At 38.5% G+C, this 21417-nt stretch overlaps 2 protein-coding genes across 8 annotated transcripts in view; both read right to left on the reverse strand.

The window, feature by feature from the left end:
• Positions 1 to 5869: 5869 nt before the first annotated feature.
• Positions 5870 to 13061, reverse strand: slc52a3-2b (solute carrier family 52 member 3-2b). 4 transcript variants are annotated; one of them, XM_085178823.1, is made up of 4 exons: positions 12931 to 13061; positions 7881 to 8934; positions 7651 to 7774; positions 5870 to 7059 (listed from the first exon to the last, which is right to left on the reverse strand). In XM_085178823.1, exons 2-4 carry the CDS (start codon positions 8894 to 8896, stop codon positions 6847 to 6849), a joined length of 1353 nt encoding a protein of 450 aa, XP_085034949.1. In that variant the 5' UTR covers positions 8897 to 8934; positions 12931 to 13061; the 3' UTR covers positions 5870 to 6846. The 4 variants fall into 4 exon arrangements, with proteins under 4 accessions (XP_085034949.1, XP_085034948.1, XP_085034951.1 ...); XM_085178822.1 differs by lacking the exon at positions 12931 to 13061 and adding an exon at positions 11843 to 12454; XM_085178825.1 differs by lacking the exon at positions 12931 to 13061 and adding an exon at positions 11673 to 11836.
• Positions 13062 to 17920: 4859 nt separating this feature from the next.
• macf1b (microtubule actin crosslinking factor 1b) overlaps positions 17921 to 21417 on the reverse strand; it is a 31806-nt gene continuing 28309 nt past the window's right edge. For 2 of the 4 annotated variants that reach the window (XM_085178820.1, XM_085178819.1), the window contains exon 40: positions 17922 to 21275. In XM_085178820.1, the coding sequence (XP_085034946.1) occupies positions 21250 to 21275 (26 nt within the window). In that variant the 3' untranslated portion in view covers positions 17922 to 21249. Of the gene's footprint in view, positions 21276 to 21417 lie in introns of all 4 variants that reach the window. The other 2 variants (XR_014877050.1, XM_085178821.1) reach the window with 2 other exon arrangements.

Consider the following 21417-nt stretch of genomic DNA (forward strand, 5'->3'; position numbering starts at 1 on the left):
AAACCTCAAGACATCCAAAGCAATCATTCTTGTGTTGTTTGCTGTAAATGTTTCGGTACATATGCAGAATGTTTATGTTGAAGTACGCTGTAGCGCGCATTAGGGATGCTCTTAATGGGCTACAGTAAAAGCCCTTGCTAGTCAGGAGTTCAGGCAGGTGCAGACTCTTACAGTAGATAAAGGAGCCTGGCACTGCAGATGAGTTCACGACAATCACTGTGAGGCTTTTAGACGCCTTCTCCAAGCTCAATCTTCATTTCCCCTGACACTGATTTTGCAATAAGGATCCGGAGAAAAGGGGAATGTCCATCTATTCATTTTAATGATCCCTCATTATTGACTGCTGGCAGGGAGGGGGCGGGCAAAGGTAATGATTCTTTGTCTTTGCTGGCCAATCACTCCTCTTAAAGGAATAAGACTCTAAATAAGGCCACTAATGGATGCCCAGAGTGACCTAAAGCTGACCCCAGATGCAACCCCTGCGATCTGACTTCCCGAAACGATGGACTGTGAGTTTGCTTCTTTAGTTATTTATTAATTCGTTGTTGTTGTTGTTTTATACTTATAAAGTTTTAAAATGTAAAATTATCAGTAAATGTCTTGCCACAAATTCTTTTTCATGTGTGAATATGAATTTAAACTGCTCCCTAAACTAACATTAAAAGTTACCATCAGAACCAGTTGAGTTTAATTAACCTAAAGACTTAGAACAATAAAAGAAGATGTTAAAGATATTTTTAAAAACTGAAGTATTTTAGATGATATGAACGCTCTTAATGATATTTCAAAGGGTTTTTAGGGATGTATGTTTAGATCTTTCATGGAAAATAACTCTGAATTAAAACTAGTTCCTACAAGTTGGTGAATTTAAGCAGGAATTTAAACAGGTATTAGTCCGGCTTCAGCTGCTAATATCTGTGTAGTAATCTGGTAAGGATCTAAGCTGGGCTTAACAATAAGAGAGCTAGCCACCATCCCTCCTCTCAAATAACTCAGCATTGCCTCTCTAACCTGAGGTGTCCCTCTTATGTACTTGTTTCTAATCTTGTCCATCCTGGTAACTCCCAATGAAATCTCTTTCTTGATGATCTACATGTTTGAGTTGGCAAAGATTTTATGCCGGATGCCCTTCCTGACGCAACCCTCTCCACTTATTCAGGCTTGGGACCGGCTACAGGAGTACCCTAGATTGTGCAAGTGCACTCCTAGTAAACAGCCTCACTCTCTCCAAAGCTTCTTGTGCCTTAAAAGTCACTGAAATGAAAATAAGAAAAAGTTGTTTTACTGTGTTAATTTGTGATGTTAGTGATGATGCTGTTTTGCATCCATGTTTCCAGTATTTACTATGGCTAATCTCCTTGGCTGCTGGTAGATGTGATGTCAATATACTGCACTCACCCAACGTTCAACAACAAAATAAATAAAATAAACTCTTTGGCCACTAAAACCTTTTCAAATGCAAACCTAGCATATTTACCACAGAGTACTTTTCAATGACTTGCTCATCACCGCATCTCAATGAAAGCAGTACTGACTTTAGCATCTCGGGCATCATTTATGCAAAATTCTACTGTGCATAGCACAGCATCGCTGATAGCACATTACTGAGCCTTTATATGTGTGTGTGTGCACCTCAGCCATTCTTACTGTAGCTGTCATCAGTCTGTCAAGGTAATGAACCCTACTTTACTGCTGCCTCCAACAGCTCTTTAAGGCATACTTCACACCCCTGAAGAAATACACTCAGGTATTAGCTGCTCTGCCTGCATTCTCTGGTAGCTGATGGGTGGGCAGGGATGTTATTAGGAGCATTCATCTACAAGACTCCCCAAGCAATACTATACAGAAACTGACCACAAGACAACCCTATCATCCTCAAAGATTACCTGTCTCCTGCACTGTATATGAATGTTTTATCATAAAAGCTTTCTCTTTTTTGCTAAGTGCCTCCTTGAGTGTTTGCTTTTAACTTTTGATTACTTTGTCTTGTTTGCGTAGAAGAAAAAAGAAAAAGATAAAGAAAGAAAAGGCCCCGCCTATTTGAATATAATGGACTTAACGGGAAAGGTAGCCTCTCCTGCTTCACTGAGAGGATATATAGCAGGGGTTTAATCTTACTCAGAGGGTGTGAAAGCTTGGACAGTGCAGCAATATCAGTGCCTCAGAGTCTGTTGAATTTCTGCCTTGACATTGTCAAAGTGAGCCAAGCAGGTGAGGAGAGAAAGGCAGAAAACAGACATGACACAATCATATAAATAAAACAATGTGACAGGCTTTGTATGGGATCCACATGTTTCCATCTGTCAGGAAATATAGGATGTCATGCATTACAGTGTAAAAAGACTCATTTACAACCATTAAAAGCAATCCATCTCTGCTTTTGATGTGGCCCATCACATCTTGTTTGGCTTTATACATATATATATAAATATACATATACGTGTGTGTGTGTGTGTGTGTATGATAGCCAAGTTTCTCTTTTATGAAGTCTTGAGTCGTTTAGAAGAAAAAATGTTTTTCTCTTTTTTGGTCTAGACGTTGAGGTTTCCAACCCTTATCCAACCCCCTCCTCCCTTTTCCTCCTGCTAGGTTTTACCAGACGTCGCGTTGTGAGAGGGGAATGGTCGATTGCATAACGTCAGGCGAGACTTGATCGTTCCTGGCCTTCTCACAAAATTCAATCATTCTCTGCATACTCCAATCCCATGACGGCCCATTAAAGAGCAGCGCGGGCTAGGATTTCCCCTCATGTGTTTTAAATTTAAATTACTGTCACAAAGTCTGCCATATGCAAGAATCGAGGAAGACAAGGAGCTTGGGGGAAACGGAGATATCACAATATTTAAAGGAAAGAGAGACAGAGAGACGAAGATAAGAAAGGCTGCACTCTTACACTTTTGCTTATTATGTTGCCTAAATCATGCTTCCCCCTTCTCACCCCACCCACAGTCATATAGAGCAGGCTTTCTGATCTGAAGTCTTATCTTAATCTCAATGCATTTTTCTTTGGCTCATTTGGATCATTACACAGTTTCAGAAAAAGTGGATCAAAAAATGCTTCTCCGTTTTCAGACAGTAAGCTGTTGTTGAAATGATTCCAAACCATTGTGCAGCTTTTAAACTCTGCACGCCATAAGTCACAGAAACTACAGGAAGCGATAAGGAGAGCAGGTGAAGTATGAGACAGCAGGAGATGATGACCCCAGATGTTCTCCGGAGAGCCACTGGGATCTGAATCAGCCTCTGACTGGCCATGAGTTCCTCATTCCTGTTTGTCTATGTGGAATAGAGGAAGGACAAACACACACGGGTGCAATGCACACGCAAAACAACGCACGCACACACATTCTCGCATCCATCTACATGCATAAGACATTCTCTCCCAATTTAATGTGACGAGCATATGATGATATATATATATATATATATATATATATATATATATATATATATATATAGATATATAGATATATATTATATCTACCCAATATCTAGGCAGAATCAGTATTTCAGCACAGGTGAATGTCTGAACATCTCGGTGCTAATTTAGGTTTGCTTAATTTATCCAATTTAACCACAGAGGATCTTCCGTCATTGCCCCATTCACCAGCTGAGGTTCAATAAAGCGACACTGAGAGTTCTTTTTAGAGCTCACACCCTCAAATCAGACCACAGCCATTTGAATGTTAAGCCTTGACTGCAGCTATGAGCAGTTCTTGGCGATATTATTATTTTTAATCAAAAAGTGACATCTAGTGGTGATTTTGTGAATGACATAGAATATGTAAGATTCAGATCAAAGAGTTTTTGGTAAATTACAACTATAAATAGGCAGCTAATTAGCCTAAAAATATTGTCTTTTTTTTTCTTTAAGCCAGTGATTTAGCAGACCAATGTGAAGGCATTACCTTTTGGATTTCATAAAACAAAATTCATGTGATTTGCCTGCCTTTGATTTGCATTTAAACACATGTGACCTGTGGAGTACATCAGTGCTGCCAACTGTCGATCTGTTGATGATATTTTTTTCTTTTCTGTTATGAATGTAGTCTTTTACATCATTGGCCACTTAATTAGGTATAGCTGCTACACCAGGTTCAAGTGCTAGTTGATGTGGTATCTAATAAACCAATCACATGGCGAAGCTCAGTGCCTCAGTGCAGTCAGAAGGGGAGGTTTATAACACTTTTTTAAGTTAGTGATAAAAGTAACATATAATAAAACAAAACAAAAGTTTGTTTTATTGGTTTCCACCTAAACATGATATGCCATGTTCAGGATGCTGTAAACGGACTAAACTTCAGTCAGGAGAACAACAGAGATAATCCATCCACAATACGAGGTTAGTCATTAATATACTGCAACAACATGGGAATAGAGCAGCTGCGAGAGAATTCAACTTTAATGAATCAATGCGTATCAATTAATCAATCAATACGTAAGTGGAGGAAGCAAGAAGAATGAGTTGAATAAAGTTTGACTTATCTGACTGTTTTGTTTCACTTAATGCGTCCTAATAATCCAGTGCGCCTTATGTATGAAAACAGACCCGTTCATCGACAGTGTGCCTTATAATCCGGTGTGCCTTATGGTCCGAAAAATACGGTAAATTTATGAATAGATATAATTTATGTCAGGGCTGCAGACAGCTTGTACCAAAGAACAGGACCACAATAACTAGGAACAGTTAAAAGATCTGCACGTGATTAACTGAGGGGTTTAACTCGGTTGTAAACGCTGAGCAACTCAGCGAAGTATTGTTTGGCCAAACCATTGAGAGGTTTTTTAGCTAGTAAAAATAATTTAAACTTTGAACATGGCATCTGTTGCTGGTGCCAGATGTGCTTCGAGTATTGGTCTGAGTATTTCAGAAACTGCTGGGATTTTCCTGAACAACCATCTCTATGCTTTAGAGAATGGTCTAAAAGGAGAAAATACTGAGTCATTGGCAGTTTCCTGCAAGAAAATGGCCAGACTGCTTTGAACTGACAGCAACTTATTTAACCAATCATTATAACAGTATACAGAAGAGCATCTCTGAATGTGCAACATGTACAACATTGAAGCATATGGGCAACAGCAGCAGAAAACCCACATCAGGCGACACTTCAGTCAGTTGAGAATAGGAACCAGAATCCACACAGGCTCACCAAAAGTGAAGTTTGGAAAAACATAGCCTGGTCTGATGAGTTTAGATATTTGCTGTCACATTATGGAGGGTAGGGTCATAATTTTGATCAAACAACATAAAAGCCTGGATCCATTGTGCCTTGTACCAGTGGTTTAGGTGGTGGTGATGTAATGTTGAGGCCTTGCATTGGAAGAAAGCTGGTATTAAGGCGCCCAAGTTGAGTGTCGTTTAAACAAACTGAGTATTGCTGCTCAGGATTGTCCATCCCTTTATGATCACATCCTCTGATGGCCACTTTCAGTAGAATAATGCACCAGAACTCATTCAATGATGTTTCTTGAACATGATAGTAACTTTAATGTATGCAAATGTACTCCACAGCTACCAGATCTCAAACTAATAGAGTACCTGTGCTGCAACGGTAGGTGGCATAATCAAAAATCCACTGATATATATGATATTCTGTGTCCACCTCATTAATTTTACATTATTTTGCCTCTCAAAATTTGCCAAAGATGCAAATTAGCCTGAATGTTTAATTTTCTTGCCTTAGTCCTGTTAAGGACTGGTGCCTGGTCCAGGGTTCTTACTGCCTGCAACCCTTGGCTAAATAGTTCAGAGGATGAATAAAATGTATGTATAGAGCTCAGTGTAGGAATGATTTACAAAAAAAAATATGGTTAAATTAATAAATATGGATAAAACAACATGCAAATTTGCAATTTTTTTAGACAGTAATTAAACAAATGTTTTATTTGGTATTGTTCAACAGTTTCTCCACTTCAGTAGCACATTGTAGTTTTATTTAAACAACACAGTAGTCTACCCCCAAAATGCCCAGGTCATTTTATAGAATTAAGGCACATTTTAAAGGCGACAGTACCATAACTTCTTATAAAGCAAAATCAATAAAGTATATGTTGAACATCATAATCTCACATGATGTTCAAACTTCAAGTAAAATAGCTTTGACCTTTTGAACTGACAAGCTTTTGAATATTATATTGATATATTCAGTGGCAGAACACTATTTAGTTTGGTCTTTTTGTAGTCTGAGACACTATAGATGGATATAGTGCTTAACAAATTTATTAGATCACCATCCAATGTAAGGTTTGTGCCACAGCAGCTCTATATTAATAATACTGGTAATTACCAAAATCATTATTTTATGTTTCTTTAATGAATTAAGGAGACTGCATCAATTTTTGCAAGTAGACTTTTCAAATTTTGTGTTTCACAAAAAATAAATAAATAAATAGAAATAAAGCTTGTTTTTAAATTATTTTTCAAAATTAAGATGACAAATTATACTCATTTACTTGTATTACTGAACAGAAAAGTTAGTGGTTGAATGTTGTGCTTGATTCTGACTTCTCAGATAAGGTCCAGTTTGTCCGTTCAGATTTGGGTATAAAAGTGTGAATTCAAACTTTGTGAAATTATTTGTGTTTTCTTGTTTTTATGAGAGGTGGTCCAAATAATTTGCTAAGCACTGGGTGTATGTGTACTTCATACATCATTAACTACTGATAAAGCATATGACATTTACAAACAGAACGTAGGTAAAAACGTGGAGTGATACTGTGGTGGATTTTCATCTATAACTTGCCAGCTCTTTTACAACAAGTTGGAATAAGTGCAGTTCTACTAAAACAAGTGCAATTAATGCTAGAGTTCTGTACAGCAGAGTTGAACTTAGACACATTTTACATCTATGTTGGACACTTAGTGTTGCAAGCATCACCCGATTTAAAAAACTGATAGAAACCAACAAGTGGAAACATGGTTAGAGCACCAAGCATTGAACCCAGCTGCACTACAGCTCCACACCACACGAGGGCACTGTGGCCTTCATCCCTCAGGATCACCCCAATGATGACTTTGACATAAGACAGGGTGAGGACAAAGAGTATCCAGGCCAGCACCTGCAACAGAGAACTTGTTAGAATTGTGCATTAAATGACTTACTCTTACTGCTACTACTCTTACTGCTGTAAGTAATGAGTAGGAGCTCAGAATATCCTGGTTGGAGCTTGGTTAGCTTAGTAGCATTCATTGCGTAGCCGCTTGGTTTCTTATTCAGTTTGGTGACTGAAAAAGTATTTTAGCAGTTAACACCATTTTAGTATTAAGTACTTTTGCTCCGAAAAAGTGTATTAGGAAAGGCACTTCTGACAGCAAAAATAACATTTTATAGCTAGGTGGCATAGTTGCCTGTGCCAGTGTACAAAAACAATGTACTCTTTTTGAACGTTTGACTCATTGACTCATTCAGTGGACTTTCACAGCTCTTCCATGACAGCATCAAGTAGATGAGACTAAGCTGACTTAACATTATATTGTAAAACCTGTCAGTCACACTACACACCTTAATCACAGGAATTCTCATAAATACTAAGTGAGTATTGCGAATGGGTGGTGGCTTCATGCTTTTTTAAGATGCAAGATAGAGCATGAAGTCTGGAATTTTATTCTGTGTACACAGTAAGTACATGCAAGAAAATAAAGAGTCTTACTATGACTACAGTTCCAGAGGTACTGTGGACCAGCAAAGGACAGGGACTTAGAACAGCCATGCCCATAATGTAGGCTCCAAATCCAGTCCCAAAAATGGTCAAAACTCCCATGAAGACAAGAGACCTGGGCAGAAAACAGATTTACAAGCTATTGGTGACTGAAAACTCATTTCTTGGGTCTATGGTCTTGATTAGTATTTTATAATTATTGTAGTTTTTCTATAGCTCACCTTATTGGTATGAACATGGCGATGAAGCAAGCCACAGGGTTAGCAACAGCTCCCATGGTGGCAGCTAGATGGTAAGCCTTGTTCCCGTAAGGCATGCATGAGTAGGACTGCACTGAAGGCAGCACTCCATTGGTCAGAGCATTGACCCAAGCCAACACTACAAAGATAAACACCACCTCAAAGATACTATATGTCCCCCTCCCGAAAGAACTCCTAGGTTCCCTCTTGCCAGCCTCTGAGGGGCTGATCATGGGCTTTTGCTCTGGTGTCTGGGCATTCAGAGATAGGCCTTGTTCTTTCTTCTCACGATCAAGTTCCCCACTGAAGTACCGTTCGCTTTTTTTCTCACGAGCCACAGCTGGGTGGTGATTGAGTAGGAGGAAAGCGACCAGACACACGACCATCATTACACTAAGGAATATGAAGAAGACCTGTGCAGAGAATTTAGCAGGCTGGTAGATGGCCTGTAGCATTCCATTGTCAGTTATGTTGGAATTATTAGATAAAGTGGCATTTTCACAGTGAACTACACTAACGCCTTGAATAAGTGCCACCACTGCAGGCACGAGGCCACTGAGGCCCTCACCTGCAAAATACGTTGTGAGATATTGTGGACGCAGCCGCATCATGAAAGGAAGAAAGGTAACAGATGAGGTGCAGTCCACCACAGATAGCAGGAAACTCAATGTCAGCAGTGGAACACTATGCAAAGATTCTCCGAAGGTCACTGTGTGCTTCCAAAGGAAAGCCAGAAGGAATGTAGAAACGATGCCCAATCCTACAATGCCGTAGATGACCGGCCGCTCATCGAGCACCCCTGGGCGGAAGCGGTGCATCAGCGTGATGAAGAGAGGGCCTATGTTGGCCATTTGGATGAGGACTGTGAGGTAGGAGGGCAGCAACCAGCGCTCTGGGATATCATTTACGATCAAGGGGAGCTCCACCCACATCCCATTGATGGCCACCCAGGAGCCCATTCCAAACAGGCACGCCAGCACGTGAGTCAGCAGCGACATGATGCGAGCAGAAGTGAGCAAATGAAGACCTACAGAATCTGAAACATAGAGACACAGCATAAGCGCGACTGATTAGTGACATTTAAAAGAACAGTCATTAAACTTTCAGGCAAAGAAATGTTTATGTGTATTTTGCATGCATTTGATGGATTATTGCTTTATTGCATTTATGTACAAATGAGCTTCAATGAAGTGAGTTGTAGAGTTTATCTTTTTTAACTGCAATTAGTTTAAGAGGCTTCATCGGTAGAGGCTGATTACAGTGGAGCTTTGAGCAAAGGTTGTCACTGATGTTCAGCATGTATGATGTTAGTCATCATCGTGATTTAGGGTAGCTTTTACTTTTGAACAGTTTCTAAAGTTATCTTGTAGGGAACATGAATTTGTGCACCATATTTCATACCAATATATTAATTCCTGAGCCAAATAGTTACATAAAAAGAAATAATACTCCATGGAAGTCTTTTTGTGATAGATTTCGAACAAACAAGTAAAAAAAATTTCTCTCTGAAACAAAGCCTTCAGATAAGGTGGCATAACTAAACAACAGTAAGTAAGTAAGTAAGTAAGACAATGAGCTTTTTTCATCATCTTTATTTCATTGTTTCAACACAAAAGTTAATAGATGAGTTCTTCTATGGAAACAGCACATAGAGCATTGGTGTCATAAGTTAATACTGTCCCCTTAAGCATAAATAACCTTGAGAATCTTGTGAATTATTTTCAACCAGCCTCTGATATCCTCTAGGTCTCTGATATCCAACCAGGTTGATAAAGCTTTTTATTTCTCTTTATTGCTTCAGTAGCAATGCGTTCAAGAGTTTTTGTGCATGGACTTCCCATTTCAAATCCAAAAGATTTCAAATTGATTAAATTTTTTTTTTCCTGGCAAGGCCTTAATACTCTGCAATTTTGCTGTAATAAGGGTCTCTTTGGACAGCAAAGGCTTTTTCTCATTTGTGTTATTTCTTCCTGACACATGTTAGAAGAATCTTTTATGACATCTTGGTCAAACTGTCTGCTTGTAAGCAAAAAATTTGGAAGGGCTGTGGGCAAAGAGAATAGCAAAGAGAACACCTGTCTATGTCCCTGACAGCTATGTTCTCATGTTATCTGACAATCTTGGATCCACTTAATCGTCAGTTCGCCCAACTGTAAGAAATCTGGGTGTAACTTCATCGGACATTCAGTTATGATTAGCAGGTTGGTTGTGTTGTACAAACTTGTTTTTATCATCTGCAGAACATTGCCCACCTTAAATATCTGAAATGGAAATGAATTTACATGCCTTTATTTAATCACGCCTCGATTATTGTGATTCGTTAGTCCTTTGACTTTTGAGAGTTTTTCATGATCAGATGCCTCTCTGTGTTAGTGAACGACTATACCCACACATAACTACCAGGTCTCTGAGTTCAGCTGTTCAATGGTTGTTGTTGGTATCCAGGTCTAAGTTCAAGACAAAAGGAAACTGTTTGTGGTTCCCAAGTTATAGAGCTTGGTTCCTTTAGACTAAAGGGACCAGAGTTATTAAGGTGTTGAGATGTGTTGCAAATGTGGCAAAAAGAAAAAAAAAGGACAAACATAAAGCAGTGACAAAATTGCATGCAAGAAGTGGAAGCTGATATTTCTGCAACTGATCCTGTTGCATTTGGTTTGATATTGAAATGAGCTGACAATTCCTTTGTTTAGCAAACACGCCTCTTTTCTAAATCATCTGTAAAACTAAACACACCTATAAGCACTATTTGGGATTGCGCTTACACCTTGTTTTTGCCCATTTAGTAAATCTGGCCCAAGATCTTTGTACATGGATGATACCCTTAAAACGTTTGAGACGCACTGTGTAGGCTTGGTTTTATTTATCTTTATATATTACTAACATTTTAGTCATTGTATCTTATTTTATATTGTAAAGTGTTTTGTGATCTTTGTTCTTGAACAGCACTATATAAATAAACTTTACTTACTCTACTTCTACTTGGCAAGCCCATGGAGGTTCTAATCACTAACCCCTAATCTGGAATCCCTGTTTTTTGGGGATGTCAATATGCCGTGCGTATACTGTGTTACTATCCTGGTCACCCACTTGCATCATTACAGCTTAATTTGCCATTTGATTACACTTTTTTAAAGTCACTGTTTCAAGTAGGAGCCATTGACCTTCACAGCGTTTGTCTTTCTAAGCTTCTTCCATCCTTCTCACATGTGCAGTCTAGAAATGGATGCCTGACCTTTCGCACACTGACACGGTGCTCCCATAAAAACACCATGTGGTTCTGACATAAACATATTTAGCAAAAATAAATCATTGTTAAGTAATTTTAAAAATAATGTAAGTCTTGATAATGACTATGAACAATTAGTGCCAATCAATTAAAGATATAAACATGTTTTACGTTTAGGGTTGGCTATATAACACAAACGCAATATATTGTGTCAAACTTCTAAAATACACAAGATTCTAATATGTCATGTGAATCAGGAACGAGTAAGAATCTCTGTGTGTTACGTCAGGGTACCTTGATATAACTTCCTGATCTTGATCTGCAATCTAAACTTAATTATCTGGTGCCGTTTGTAACCATTTTTATATACATTTTTTCATTTCTGTTACCTTTTAATGATGGAGGGAAGCAGATGGACTACAGCACAGAACAGATGGACTGAAAGACTTGAGGCTTTAGGATCTAAGATAACTGGCAATTCAATCACCCTTACTTCCGTCATACATCATTTCTATGCTGCTGTAAGTACACAAAATCAATCATCCTACCTGTTTCAGAACAAGGAACAAGAAACCACTCTCCCCTGGCTTCTCTCCTTCCAAAAACCTTCACTCTTGGCTGATTCGACTTTTTTTTTGGTTACATCTGCCGCAAATGTGTGTGTGTGTTTGTATGCCCTCCCCTTTTCTAACCTCTCTACACACACATACAGGCTTACATTCTGCTTCCGTTTTTCTGCTGCACTTGGCAGGGGAGGGACTGCACAGGCGCACATGTCCTCTACCACCATGAGTGAGGTCGGTTTCAAAACCAGGCAACCATGTGCTCGCTCTGTGTTTCAGGGAGCTTAGGAAAAGAGAGCTGGTGGAGGGGGAGGTGCCAATAAGAACTCCTCCCTTTCCTGTTTCCTCCTCCAACCAGCTTGGGACTTTATGGTCTCCCCTCATTTAAACACACAGGCAGCAGAGTGAGTAGGAAGGTTACAGCTGCCTTTGGATTCACAGTCAGTAGAGTTATAGTTTATAGTATACAGTGAACTCCACGCAGCTGAGGCTTCATTCTTCTGCTCTCTAATTTCTAATGCTTTCACTGTATGACTATGGATTATGGATGACTGTTTCACAGTCATAGATGGTGTAGATGCAGTGATTCATCTAAGCAGACCAGTTTGTCAAGTTCAGCATGACATGGCACTTTAGCAGCCAAAACCTTCACTCTTGGCATATATAATTTGAATATATGGAAAGACTGCTAAAATAGGAACGGGCCAAATGAAGTAGTGTTCCACTACTGCATAGCAATATTAATATCACTATCTTTATCATTGTCTTTATTTGGTTCATTTATTTTACACAAAATTAAATGGAAAAAAAATACATAAATAAATCAAATGACAAATCAAAAGCGAGTAGGTTGGAGCTACAGCCTATGTAACACATACACCTGATACAAAAAAAAAACTAAATCAACGTAAGGAAAATGAAATCATCCACATCTTTAACATCTAATTTAAATACAGTTATGTCAGGGATTATATGAACTCCAAAGAACTATCAGCAAGTCTTAGATTAGCAGCTGCAGACGCAACTTTGTGGGAAAGCTGCTATGCTGAAAAGCCTTATTTGTTTATTAAAAATGAAAGAATTTTTCCTGTATTTCTAAAATGCAGATTATTAGTAACAATAATCTCTTCATCTCCTAACCTTTCACATAAACCAAATACACTAAAAACTAAAAACAGAGAGTGCTTTCCATTAATCACTTTAAACCTGTTTATCATTCTGAATTACAAAGGGAACCACCTACCTGCTTGTGGGAAGCAGAGTCAGTTATAATGAAGGTCGCTCAGACGTGTAACAGCACAGTCTCTTTCTGATATACTGTCTATAGAGTATGAATGCACAGTGAGATGTGGGCTTTGTACTTTACAAGTCTAGATCTCAGAATCTGTGTCATGTGACCACCGAGGAGGGCTGAGCCAGGGGTTCAGTTTGGGAACCAAAGTTCTTAGCAGTAGAAACAGTTGGATAACAGGAAAAGGTACACATGGAGAAAAAAACTGTAGAGAAAGGGGTGGAAAAGGCAATTTATATGTCATATAAAAACCTGTATAAAAATCTACTATGGCATTATTACAGCAACATGAAGGTTTTTCCCAAATTGGGTAGAGTAAATTCTGGCAGTCTAGCCAACCAGAAGATGACTTTGGACAGCTTTCTGACTGGCTGGTTCGTTGGGGTCAGTCTTGCTTTTGTTCGGCGCAAATTCCAGCTCAAATGAATGACCCCTGCTGACTACTAACGTCACTGGACGGCATTTCATTTGAGTGTCCTTGCACCCACCTCAGCACTGACTGGTATTATATGCTCCTTTCCTGAAAAACAAAATTCTTTGTAATTTGATGACTGTTATATGAAACAAATTACTTTTAATACATGATAATTCTACATAAGAAAATCTCTCCTGTCCCTTAAATTTCTTCTCTGTTTGCCTGTCCAAAAATATATAACATGTCACCATTTCTTTAGTTGAATCTGTGAAAAATGCCAGACATGACAATAGACATAAAATAGCAGTTTTGCACCAACGAGATGATTCCCAAATAGCTGTTAGCTGAAAACTTGATATATATTGGCATGGTGTGAAGGGTGTCCTTGAAAAAAAATTATAGAACCTGGACAAGTGGAGGATAAAAGAAGTGGCGGACATAAACAAAAAACTATCTACACTAAATGAACAGTATCTGAAAGAAAAAATCCAGAAAAGACCTGACAGAGGTCCTGAGAGATGAATCTGACGCTTGCCATCTGGAAAACATCTGATTGGCAACAGCTTCATGTTTTAGCATGACAGTGACCCCAAACACACTGCAAAGGCGATAAAAACATATCTGGGTAGAAAAACAAACAATGACAAATGAAATAAAAAACAGAAAAACACTACAAGTCATGGATTGGCCTCCCCATAGCCTAAACCTCAACATTATTGAAGCAGTGTAGGATCATCCTGACAAAAAAGAAATGTGGGTAATCGGTTTTGTACAGTAATATATGAAATAAAAATTATGCCTCAAGATGTGCTGAGGACAATCACCAAGCAATAACAACTAATGATGTTTATGGTATAATAGTTATACATAACTTTCAGTAACCTTTTAGTAGACACTGACATAATTTCAGTGTATGTTCTCTGTTTCTGATCTACCTAATCACCATTAAGAGCAGTGATGAAGACATTAAATCCTCCTAAGATCCAGCAATTCATTCTGCCCTCAGTATGGGACATGAGTGTGAGGCCTCTACATCAAGCAAAATGTATGCAGTCTATTTGAGTCCTACTGTACTGTCAAATGCATCCTGGGCTTTCTAGTGATGGCACATTTGTGCAGGTTTGAGTGACAGACAAGGTGAACAGTATAAATAACATGAGATTCTTATTTTCTGTTATTCTGTTCTTGTTATTCTTGTTCTAACTGTTATTACGTAACCTTTGTAGTCAGTGCTGGGAAGGTTACTTTTAAAATGTATTCAACTACAGAATACATGCCCCAAAATTTAGTTTCCGTTTGGTTACTCAATGAGAGTAACGTATTCTGAATACTTTGGATTACTTAATATATTGTCATGCTTTTTACAACTATATTAATATACTATTGCTGTGTGATTTATTACTATTAGTGAAGGCTACTGGCCACCAAACTAGCATTGTTAGCTGGTGTTAGCTGAGGTTAGTTCATAGACTGCTTTCAGATTAGCATATGATTTTTTGCAACAAGCTGGCTGTTAATGTTGTCCATCAAGTCTAACAGTCTGCAGTCTATGAACTAACCTCAGCTAACACGAGCTAACAATGTCAGCTTGGTGGCAAGTAGCCTTCAGTAATAGTAATAAATCATACAGCAATAGTAATTCGAAGATACTTTAGTGGCACATCTCACTAACTAAAACAAGGTAGTTGCAGTAGGCTTAGGCTAAAAATAACTTACTTCCAGATATTTATTTAGGTTGGAGGTGGAGTCTTTTGACGCTGAGAGCAGCTTGGTTGCAGGCAAACAGAGTTTGCATTGCATGGTCAGTTCTCGCCCACCCATTTCTTCTTTAAATGTGAAGTGATGTCGGAATTTCCAAGTAAGAAATGAATTCCTGCCCATGCACTGCTGGCTCTGTTGTCCTGGCTTCGGGTCCATTGTGTAACTAACAGAGATGGGCAGAGATGGGCAATCCGATTACTTTTTTCAAGTAACAAGTAAAGTAAGGGATTACCAGTGTTGGGAAGGTTACTTTTAAAATGTATTCCATTACAGAATACAGAATACATGCCCCAAAATGTATTCTGTAACGTATTCCGTTACGTTACTCAATGAGAGTAACGTATTCTGAATACTTTGGATTACTTAATATATTATCATGCTGTTTACAACTACGTGAAAGTACTATTGCTGTGATTTATTACTGTTACTGAAGGTCGGCGGCTCCGAACCATAGTAAAGGGACCTCTGGCTAATACAGGCGGGTCCGTGTTGGCTCATAACCAAAAACTAGCTTTACTTTGTTGTCTGGGTCAACTTTGCTTGCGAGAGACAGAGAAAGGAGTTGAAAGGCTGCTCCAACGGAACTTATTGTTTTTGGAGGAAAACACGAACACGGTGTACAGTCGAGTCTTAATAGCTTACTTACAACTGGGCTTGTCAGGCTCTCTTCTTGGCTTCAGTGGTTATTATTATATTTACATGCTTCCAGCTCCCGTTTTTGCTTGATGACAGCTCGTACTTTTCCTTTTTCTCCCTCCCTCGCTCACAGACACATAACGGGTATGGCAGTCCATTCTCCCTGCACCACGGACTACACTGCCTATGATGCTACATTCTTTAGAGCTATACCTGTAGCATTCTGCCTATTAGCTTAGCACAACAACAACAGGCGCTCTCTCACCCAGGAAACACGCAGAGAGAGAGCGTCACCCTGTAACCATGGCAACCGTTACTTTCCCGTAGGAACGCTGCGTTACTGCGTTACTAAAACCATGATTTTTTTCGAGAATGTCTCATGACAGTGACGTAAGCGAGTGCGACATTCGTGACAACAGCTGTGTGCAGAGCAACAATGGATCATATATCGAGTGCAGAGAGAGTATGAGCGTGCAGCGTTTAAAGCGTGTAAGTACTGACCTTACTTTGACTTTGATTCCATAAAAAGTGACAAAAACATTAGTGTCCGTTGTGCGTGGGAAGAAAACTTCTTTTTACAGCGAAAAAAAACCCCTAAACTTCCAAGCAAGCACCGAGTGCGCTACGACGTAATGGGAAACTCACAGAGAAACTCGCGGATTCTTCCACTGACCGCTGTAGCACACCTGCACCAGGGTAAACCTCCGCCTACCCTACTCCTGCTTTACAGGTGAAAATAGAGCAAAAAGACCGCTAGTTTTTGATGTTATTTATTTTCTGCTGTGTTTTACTTGCATCTATTTGAAAGAGTGAGTGTAAACACAAAAAACTATTTTATGTGCTGGAATGTGCAGAAAATAGGTTTAAATATTAAACAAATTTCTTCCAGTCAGAGAATGTTGCATATAATTAAATTTTTGCTTGATGCATAAAGTTAAAAGATTAAAACTAATAAAACAAGTTTTAAAAAAGGACTTTTCCATTCTATTACATTTTGTATGATGGCTTATGCAGAAAAAGTAGAATTGGGCTGAAAGATCTATCGCTTTATTACCTATTCAAGTTGTAAATTGTGTTTTTAAAAAGTAATTAAGTTACTAAGTAATTAATTACTTTTGAAAATAAGTAATCAATAAAGTAACGGGATTACTTTTTGGGGGAAGGAATCAGTAATTAGTTACTGATTACTTTTTTCAAGTAACTTGACCAACACTGGTAACTAACGCCACCAACATTAACAGGACGCTTACATTATAGCCTCTTATTGCGTGTTTTGTTTGGATTGAAGGAATAGCCAAACATATGAAACAGGAAAAGGCCGCAGTGTAATCAATTTATTTCAACAGAGTAACTGTATTCTAATTATCACCTTTTTAAATGGTAACTGTAACGGAATACAGTTACTCATATTTTGTATTTTAAATACGTAACACCGGTACATGTATTCTATTACTCCCCAACACTGTTTGTAGTTAACACCAAGACTTACTAACTTCTGTTTTCAACCTATGCGCATACTTTTGGAAGCAGAGGGCTGACTGATGAAGAAAGGATTTTACTTATAATTGTAGAAGGAGAGTCAGTCTTTTAGACATTAGAGCAGGAAGGAGGGAGTTCCAGAGCACATACCAACTTTTGTGGAGCTCAAGCAGGGATAAAGTGACAGCACGCAACATCAGTTATTGATAAAAATCAAAGTGTAACCTTCGGCTCTGAAAATCTTTTTGGCATTACGATATTCAGAAGGGGAAATAAGAGCCTTTTCAGTTTATTACACACACACACACACACACACACACACACACACACACACACTGTTTTCTACAGTCATTAACACACACACACACACACACACACACATGCATAAATGTGGAGTCCAAAATCAGATAAATATTTCTTAAAGTGTTGAATTATATCAATTAATATTTGCTGAAAGTGCAGAAAACTCTGCCTCTCCTTTCTTTATCAATTCATTGTCAACTCTATAAAAACTGGGTCAAAAGACTTCAACAGAACCATGCTGGCCACAATCACCAAACACTACTGATTACATCAAACATTAAATAGGTAACCGGGTTTTTGAAAATGTCAAAACACACAAACCACAGAGAGGTGCTCATGTCTGAAAGCACCCTTAAAACTTAAAACATTCTTATAACCAGTTAAAGAAATGTTGCCACATGATAAATGTGTTTATCACTGGGAAATGAAGACTGATATCCAGTCACAGGACACAAGTTGTTTTGAAAAACAAAAAAAGGAAAAAAAAAACAAACAACCAAAACACAAAGCCACTCAGCACTGGAAGTAGGCTAAAGGGCACTCCTGTGACCTGGATTCATAAGGAATATTTGTGTAGAAGTACAATACCCTGCTTTCTTTTTCAAAACAGCTGGGCCCCATGTTTAAATAAATATGTCTGTGTTTTTGGTACTGCATGTACTCTGCAACGGAGTCTGAAAGAGTCACCAACAGGAGGGCAACGTTCCTGAGAATCAACAGATTACATTTCTTTGAGAATCTATCATAAACACTTGACCTTCAGACACATTCTGTAGTTTAAGTGACTGACATGTTCTTTTAGCCTAATATTTAGATGTTTCTTTGTCATACCATGTCAGGTAATATGGCAGATTCAGTTTAATGTTAACAAACAAAATGTTTTTTGGAATTTAAAAGGAAATAATTAGCCAATCAGGACAACTGACTGTATAGCGGTCAGTCGTCCAAGCATGCCTTGACAGAGAGGATTTGTCTTTCATTGACGCAACCCACATCCTCAACTCTGAACTGACAAATGCATTTTTCATTACAAATTTGGCACCATTTGAGAAAAACAACGAGGCTTTCCAACAGTGTAAGATGTTCTGGGCCTACCCTGAGATCTCTTCCCAGTCTGGCATGGTTGGAAAACCTTCATAGGGAGCAGCCCATAAAACATCTTAACTCAATACCTAAACCACCTCAACTGTCAATGAATATGACAAATAGGATTAGAGATAAAGTTCAACCCTGGTGGAGCCCAACATCCACTGAAAACATGCCTGATTTTGTGTCAGAAATGTGGACAGCTCTGACTTTGATTTTACATAGACCCCGTGGCCTGTAACAACAGACACATACTCTCCATACGCTCACAGTTCACCCCAGTAAACTTTCAAATCCACAAAACACATGATTGAAGGGAGGGTCAAACTCATATGATCCAGCCAAAGGTCCTGTAAGGGTGATGACCTGGCCCACTGTTTGGACAGAACTGGCAGTGCTTTTCCTGAAGATCTGGACCGAGGTTCGACAGTCAGCCGGAGACTCTTTTTCAAGATCTTGATACCCTGAAAATTTAAGCACACCCACTTTTTGGTAAATGGCAACCATCACTCCACTCCACAGGCATTGTCTTAGACCTCCATGTCAACCACGTGTCAGCCAAGACAGCCCCACAATGGCCAGAACCTTTATCATCTCAGGATTTTGGAATCTCATCCTAGCCTGGCAACTTGGCACCACAGAGCTTCTCAACTACCCCAGTAACCTCTGCCATTGTAGTTGGTCTTCTGCCTCCTCCACAGAGGGCATTTTGGTAGGTACCAACCCTAGAACTATATATTAGCAAATGTAATAATAATAATAATAGCAAACTATTTCATATTTTTATACAAAAGTTTTATTTTTTATACAAGTGGATGTAAAATTATTAGTGACATTCATCTAAAGTTAGACATCAGAATGAGTGCTGGGTATAGAAACATTTACAGTACAGAAAGATCAGGGTGCATAGCAATCGAAGTGAAATCTGGCTGTTGTAATTTTTTACAGTACAGTAAATTATCAACTGTCTCCAAACACGAGGCAAAGAGAAAATGTATTCCATCACGTAAAACATTTTTGACTTTAAAAAATTCAGTTGACAACTGCATAGACTAAATGCCATGACATAAGCTACTGAAGCTACTCAACCTCAGGTGGATCTAGTACAAAGGGACACTTACAAACATAGTGGTTACACATATTGTAAAGTATTAACTGGTCTATGATTAACCCACAGAATAAAAGCTTTGCAACACTGCCAGTGGATGATGATGATGATGATGGTGGACTTGTAATTGATTATTTCTCAAGATAAATGTAGTTTGTTGTTTATTGCTGAAACAATACATACTGTCATGTCCAGGCTCATGTGTTGTTATTAAGGAAACTAGTGTTGAATGTTCTTTTTAACATCTTTGGAAGGCAAATAATGAATTAACAAATGTGAGAGTTTCTGAACTGATTGAATGGCAGAAAACAAAACAAAAAAAAAAACTATACTGTGTTGCTTAAAATGCCAGAAAAGTATAGAAACTAACAGAAATATTAAATATACAACCACTGCATTCTCATGACATAAAATTGTCAACATTATTTTTTTATGAACCCCAAACTAAAATTATAGTTTGTGTAAATCATATGTAAGACATCCTCTTACTTAGCACAACATATCTACAGTAGTTGGACACAGAAAAGTGCATATTTATAAAGACAAATGTGCTAAAGAAATTTTTCTAAGTACAGTGTTATGAAGAAAAAAACACATCTACATGTTCACAGTAATGTTCCATAGAAACATACATCGAAAGACACAACCTGTCCTGAGAAAAAGAATCTCTACAAATCAACAATGGCCCGTCGTACTTCAGTGCATTGTTCGTTAAACAATCTCCAGTGTTTAGAGCATCCTTAAAATAAAGAATAAAAATACATTTATATGAAAACATGCTGTCCAAAAAAATTTAAAAAACAACAACAAAAGAAAGTGTGGCCCTGCCAACAATATCCTCTTCATGGAATGACATAAAAACAAAAAAAGATATTACAAAGCTGACGGACGGCATACTGTACCCTTTATATAGTTATGATTTTGGTATATGAGGTTTTTTTTTTGGATGTTGATAGCAGAGTCAGATAACACAACACCTTTCAGTGCCATCATATGTGAGTCTTAGCACTATGTCACCTTGAATCAGTAACAGAGCGTCACTGACATCTCCCGAAACCGTCCGACTTTAGCTCATCTTTAGCAGGCTTGGAAAATAAAAGCAGTTCTGATTAAAGCAATGCTCTGGCTATCATGCAGCAAGTATCCATGCAGAAATTCTTACTCTCTACGCAATCAGATACAAATATATGAAATGAGAAAAAAGGGACAAAAAAATCTCTGCCTTGCATCTGGACCGACCCCTCATTGTCCACACTGAGACATTCTTCTCACGCAGATTACCCAAAGCTGCACGCCTGTTAGCAGCACTTTCGGTGACCTTTCCTGTATTTTTCCTTCATTTTCACCTGGTCAAATGTGAATGATTCCATTATTTTCAGGCCCCTTTTAGCACCTAACTTTTCCTTTTCACTCTTTTGGGGCTTCAAGGCTGTGTTTGGGTTGAGCGCTGCAGCATACTCAGGGTGCTCAGAAGGAGAGATAATCATGTGGGCAACCTCTCAGTTTCGTCTAGAAGGTGCAAAAGAATGAAAACAGACAGAATCGGGTTAACACAACAAGTTTCTCAAGTTCTAAAAGTGAATATTGCAACTTTACTAGATGCACGAGAAAGCAGATTGCCTAAAAAAATCAAGCAAAAAATAAAAAATAA

This window comes from Neolamprologus multifasciatus, chromosome 11 (assembly GCF_963576455.1).
Source record: "Neolamprologus multifasciatus chromosome 11, fNeoMul1.2, whole genome shotgun sequence".
Taxonomy (NCBI): Eukaryota; Metazoa; Chordata; class Actinopteri; order Cichliformes; family Cichlidae; genus Neolamprologus; species Neolamprologus multifasciatus.

Bases quoted from the DNA above. Each gene is read 5' to 3' on its own strand.
- slc52a3-2b (XM_085178822.1), bottom strand. From the start codon at position 12,071: ATGAGGGGAGACCATAAAGTCCCAAGCTGGTTGGAGGAGGAAACAGGA. The intron at 8,935-11,842 runs GTAAGCCTGTAT...TCTATGTTTCAG, and splicing joins CAGAAAAACGGAAGCAGAAT to ATTCTGTAGGTCTTCATTTG. The intron at 7,775-7,880 runs GTGAGCTATAGA...TTTTCTGCCCAG, and splicing joins GCCATGTTCATACCAATAAG to GTCTCTTGTCTTCATGGGAG.